We start from the raw sequence: 6,000 nt of genomic DNA, 5'->3' as shown, positions 1-6,000 counted from the left end.
ATGACCCCTGGGGCTCTGAGGGACTCCCACAGTGCCACACAGGCCTCTATGAGGCCCTGTGGTGCCTGCCGCCATCTTATGGCTCCTGCCCCAGCAGGGCCCGCAGTGCTGCCCCAATGGCCGCCCCAACTGCCACCCAGGGCCTTTCCCTGTGGGAAGCCATGATATCAACCAGCAATAGAGCAGCCTTGCCACCAGCAGTTGACCATCAAGCCCTACTGCTGACACTTTGGGCTTGTGGCAGAGTCATAGGAAACCCGAAAGGTACAGGGAGGCCCCAGAGCCCCTGAAGGAGAGAGCCTCAGAGCTGCTGCAGCAGGCTGTGGACCTGGCACAGGCAGTGGACCAAATTCAGCATGCCCCTGGCTCACCCGTGCTGGGGAGACAGGAGGAAAGTCTGTCTGATGGAGTTACTTCAGTGACATGCTCCATGGGAATGAGCAGTTACCGGCTGTGGTGAAGGCAGTGCAACTGTGCAAGTTTGGTTATGACCACAGCTGAGCAGCCAGGCAAACAAAGGAGCCAAAATGCAGAACCCAAGACTCGGTGTAATAAAATTGGTGGTAAGTTACTTTATTTAGACTTTTGAAAATTATTTCCACTATAAATAAGGCGGCCCGAGAAGTGCTTTTAGGTTTTGTCTTTTCCCTGCTGTTTACAAGATGCTCCAAGCAAAGTTTTATAAAGAGAAGGGTTTTTTATTAGACTAACTGCTCACATTGGCAAAAGTAGCTAGGCTTTAGGGCACACAAAACCTTTAGGTTTGTGCAGCTGTAGAAAGGTGTCATAGGTACATAAATTACAAGAACTCCATTCTGCCGAAAACTCTTGGGCTACTACTTGAAAGCTGTTGCTACTGAGGGAATACCCCTGGGGAGCAAAGTGGTTTTGGGGATAGTATAGAGGAGCCTTACCAAAAGATGTTCCGGCTCTGGTCTTTCAGTATAGTGAAAACAGGTCCTCATTTGCTGCAATAGAAACAAAAGTAGAACTGCACAGACAGGACACAGATCTACCTCCCACAGCTGCTTTGGAAATGTCCCAGAAGTACTTGTAAGAGCAGCTGGGTACGCTGCAAAAGAAACAGAATAGTAAAGTTTTCCAGAATGTCAAGCTTATTGCTGGCTAACCTAGGCTCTGGTGATCAGATCACAGCTGCATTTCATTTAAATTTTATTTGTTTATATTTTGACTGAACTCTTATTGTTGCCGACTCATCTGCTTTTTCCTAAACAGAATACAGCATCATGGACTATGGAGTCCAGCTCCTGCCTGAAAGAGTTAAACAGGTCATATAATCCCATTTATAAATTTTTCAAACTTTCATCTTAAAAGAGTTTTTCTTTTCTTTTCTTCCCTTCCTTCCATCCATACTCTTCTAGTGAAGCCATTGCAGTACTTAATGTCCCTAACAATTTGAAACTTTTCTAATTTCCACAATAAATTTTCATGGCAATATACTCAGGTGACCTTACCCTGATTTTGAGTTCTTCTTTAAGTAGCTTTCCTTTTGATGTTTTTCATATCTTCCTTTATCCCCAGTATGTTTGGAGAGCAATGATACACCTTTTCTCAGATTTTCGTTAAATAAAAAAATAAGGTAATAAGCTAAATACATTGTATCTTTTTAATCTATTCTATCAAGATTGTCACTCATATTATTTCAGAAAAGGTCATAACAAATTCTTACATAATATCTTGCACAGTTGCCTGTCTGTAGGAAATGCTAATTTTATTCATAGCTTAATCTCCATGGTAGTACATAATTCAGGTTCAACAGAGGAATATGTTTTTTTTTTTTTTTTTTTCCCACCTAAGTTTCTTTTCTAAACCATGAACTATTAGCTGGTAGTAAAAAAACCCTGTTAGTAATTCCAAAGTGTACAACCTTGCACTTTGTACATTTTAACCTCATCCTCTTTCTGTAACTGAAGTTCAATGACCTTTATGATATTCCAAGCCTTTTCTAGTTTGACATTGCCTCCAAACTTTGTCATCAGAAAATGTCATAAGCACACACTTATGCTGTGCCAAAATTAGCTATGATACTATCCACTATTTTTAGTCTCCATATTAATCCTAGAGAATTCTGCTGGTAACTTGCCTCCAAACATACACTTCGCTTTTTAATGCAACAGGTTGAATCTTCGCATTTTTGCCCTGGTAATGAAGACAGTACAAACTATCCAAGACAATGGAATTTGTGTTTTTCTTTATAACTTTGATCTGATTCCAGTTCATTTCCCACCTCTAAATTCTTATTTTCTCTTACAGTGTAGGCTTTTTCCCATTGTAGGCTAATTTTTCATATATCAAATGGTTTAATAAGGTCCATCAAAGTTAGGCTTACTGTGTTTCTTTTAACTGGACAAATAAAGAACTGTTTTGTATTTGTTTGAGAAAAGGCAGGTAGTTAGGTCTCACACAGTCTGCTTCCCATAACAGGGATTTTTCTTACACAGGATTACAGCATAACAGGATTTTCCTTACTCTTCACTTTTTTTTAAAATATACATTTTCCTTGATGTGTTAATTATTCCTTCCTATGCTGTGTTTTAAAACCCTGTATACTATCAAAGTCTGTTTAATAGTCTTGTAGTTTACTTGGTTACTTCCTCTTCTCTTCCCATACTGTATTTGCTGATCTTTAGTAATATTATACAATACTTGCCTTGTTTGCTTTATTAACCAGCCTTCTGCTTTTCAGTTCACTATTTAAGACACTGTAACAGTTTTTTTTTTTTTTAATTGTTACTCCAAAAATAAGCTCTGAAAGTAGTACTATGCTATTAGGAGAAGAACTGAGCTGCCTAAAGAAACAACTATACAAGCAAATTATGCCAGCTAATATATGAGGAAAGATTACCTCACTCATAAGTGTACATGGCAGGAGAGAGGGAGGAGCAGAGAGATGAATGATGGTCTCAGTAAATGTCACTTTTTTGTTGTTCACATTATCTTATCTTTCTCAGACATGTTTTCTAATTAACGCATGCTGGTTTGTCTTGTTTCTACATGAAAACACAGAAGATGATTAAACTGCACAGAAAACAGGAATGGTAATGGCTTAGCTGGTTCAACTTCAACTAAAACAACCCAAGTACTGAATTGCTCTAACATCTTGCTATCTACAAACAGGGGAGGTCTTGCTTTGTCTTCCTTCCATCTCTTTTCCTTCTTCCCACTGATGCTGTCTTCTCTCCTTCCACCCAGCTGCTCACAGCCAAGCTCTATTTGTCCGTTTCTTGTCCTTGTCCTAGTGCTTATTGGACTCTTTGTGAGCAGGTACTGATCACTAACATGGCACAAATCCATCAAGTACACTTTCTTCTCTGCCATACTTCTCAAAGTAGCGTGTATGCAGTCTGAGATCCAAGAGATTCACTTTTTTTTTATTAAATTAGTTCCTTTTTTTTTTTTTTTTAAGGTGAATTAATTTCAAAATTAAATTAGAAAAGCTGGAGGAGACATGTACCTTAAGTTATAAAAACAGTCATCTACATTTTGGTTAAAGGTAGACTTTCTACCATTAATGGTAATGACATAAATGGTTTAAAAATGACTTTGAAACTCCTCTACCTTATTTAAAACACACTGTTTCTTTCTGAAAGGAACTTAGGAAAGAAGTGCTCTTTTAAAATTAGTTATGGTAGAAAGTTTACTCTCTGTGAGTGGTAATAAGGACATAAATAGGACTAATTTGGCTGCTTGCCTAATGGTCAGCAAATCCACTGGCGCTGTATCTAAACTAGGGAATAAAAAGAGGAGGCTCGCTGTAACTGTATCTCATTTAAGTTAATCGCTGAATGCCCTGAATGCTTGTTTTCTTTGCTATTGGAAGTCACTTTGATTTACCATAACAATTACTAATCAGCTTAGTTTGAATCATTCTTCCCTGTCATACGCTATGTTCGTTAAAGATGTCACTTTTTTCAGTCGTTTATTATTGTCTTGACCTTCTCAGATACATTTCCTAATTAACGCGTGAGGTTTTTTTCCCATTACCTACCCCAAAACAAGACCGGAAAAATGCATCAGCTGCACAGTGTTTTACTGAACAACTTTCTGGAGACTGTTGTCAGAATTTGCAGAGAGCACAAGCAAAAACAAAGATCAGGGCATTCCCATAAGGAATGGTACAAATCCTACTGTGTAGCAGATATCTGGACTTGAATTTTTCCGTGTTGGCATAGCACCGGAGAACTGAAATCTCTAGGGCACCTGAAACTGTCTATATCTATTATTTTATGTGCATATCTGTCTGCATATCTATTATTTTATGTGAAATATAAAACTTGTGTTTTAGGTCTTCACAACATCCACCTCAAGCTAATTTTGAAAATACCATTCCAGGGTGAAACAATAAGTTCATTGTTTGTCCTATGCTGTAGAAAGGGATCATGAAGGAGAACAGCAAAAATTTCAAGAAGGAATCTGAACTCCTGCTCGTCGAGAAAGGAGCTGCATTTTCCCTTGCTGTATACTCTGTAAATGAAGTCATTTAGCATTCCCCGTAATGACTTCAGGGGAATCTGATTTCTGCTTAGCAAAGAAGGCACTTCAAGGTAAAATTGCTGTAAAGCAACCATTTATCTGGAAATATGGAAGGCCTTAATGTTCCCACTAGGCTCTGACTCTCCCATGACTGTCTTGACATGCCTGTCAAAGCCTTGGCCCCAGATACTTTGGAGCAGTTTCTCCTGAAGCCAGAAGGCCCGAAAAGAAAGCTCTTCTTGTCTGATGCCTTCCCTTTTTAACAGTGGTATTCAAGGAGATACAGTGACTTATTCTACATCTTTGAAAACAATGTCTCTTGGATGATGTTTTTTGGTTAAATTCCTCCTGAAATGTGAAGAGATGGTCAATGTCTACCCTGTCTGCTATTTCAGGGACATGCCTATTAAGGCGGGAGAAGGTCTCTCTTTTCAGGGGCATCAGTTAGGCCGATCAAAAGGGCCACAAGCCTGTGGGTTTCCATATTGCCAAAGAATTCATTTTGCTTCAAAGTTTTTTTTTAAACCACAGTGAATCAAGGGCTTCAAATATAAGGTCTGAAGTGAGAGATTACAGATTCTGAAGGGAGGGCTGTCTTGTCTAGATATACCACAAGGGTTGCTGTAAATGTTAGGTCTACAATGGAGTCTGTCGAGCTAATGGCCTGAAAACTGTGGTCTTACATGGAAAGGGTGAGGCCGAAGAGGGGAGCAAAGGAAATTATCCGAACCTGCCAAATTGTGTACTAACAAGTACCAAGTGTGGAGAAGTGTGTGTGAGCTACTTTGGATCAGGACTGCTGATCATCACCGTGTTTCCTTCAGTCAGAAGACACATCGCTCTGCTGTCTCAGAACAAGACCATTCCACTTTTAGTTCTCAGAGCTGCGACTCCTCTCCTGTGTGAAGCTGTGGAAAACTACCTGCTGGATCTCGGCTACATTTTTCTGAGTAAACAACATGAAAAGCTTGCATTGTTTGAAGTGCAGGGGAAGGTGGGAAAGTCTGTGAGAAGTTTGTTTGTGTTCTCCATGTCAAACAAATTGTTCTTCTGTAGGAAAGAACTGGCAGCCAACATTGTGCCTTGAGCCCTCTCATGACATAGTGTCTGTAGGGAAGAAATGACTGGTTTTATAGTTTGGTTGAACACAAAAGTTCAGCTTCTATATCTATACCTCCCTATATACTTAAACAGACACAGAGGTGTTTAAAAGACAAGCATGTAAATTGCTTATCTTGGCTTTCTCTTCTCTTTTCTTCTGTTTATGTCAGGTTAGCCCATCCCTGCTTAGTTACATCTCTGGGAAATTTTCCAAGAAATCGACAAAATTCTCTGAGGAGAATGTGTTCTCTGAGCTAAAAAAGCTACATTAAACTGTACTTCTACAATTTCAAATTACACAGGAAGATTGTGGAGGACATTGTCATATGTCAGATCACAATAAAGCTTTATAGGCTGCTGTGTAAATATACACAGACTGGTTCTTGATGTGGTTTCCCACAATAG

At 39.4% G+C, this 6,000-nt stretch overlaps 1 protein-coding gene across 1 annotated transcript in view; it reads left to right on the top strand.

The window, feature by feature from the left end:
- The first annotated feature begins 1,241 nt into the window (after window positions 1-1,241).
- Window positions 1,242-6,000, top strand: part of PAPSS1 (3'-phosphoadenosine 5'-phosphosulfate synthase 1) — a 61,434-nt gene continuing 56,675 nt past the window's right edge. Inside the window, exon 1 of the mRNA XM_048066408.2 lies at window positions 1,242-1,289. Coding sequence (XP_047922365.2) covers window positions 1,255-1,289 — 35 coding nt within the window. The 5' untranslated portion in view covers window positions 1,242-1,254. The remainder of the gene's footprint in view (window positions 1,290-6,000) is intronic.

This window comes from Anser cygnoides, chromosome 4, assembly GCF_040182565.1.
Source record: "Anser cygnoides isolate HZ-2024a breed goose chromosome 4, Taihu_goose_T2T_genome, whole genome shotgun sequence".
In the NCBI taxonomy this organism is placed as follows: Eukaryota; Metazoa; Chordata; class Aves; order Anseriformes; family Anatidae; genus Anser; species Anser cygnoides.
The sequence above is the reverse complement of the archived record's forward strand: the minus strand, read 5'-3'. Positions and strand labels throughout refer to the sequence as shown.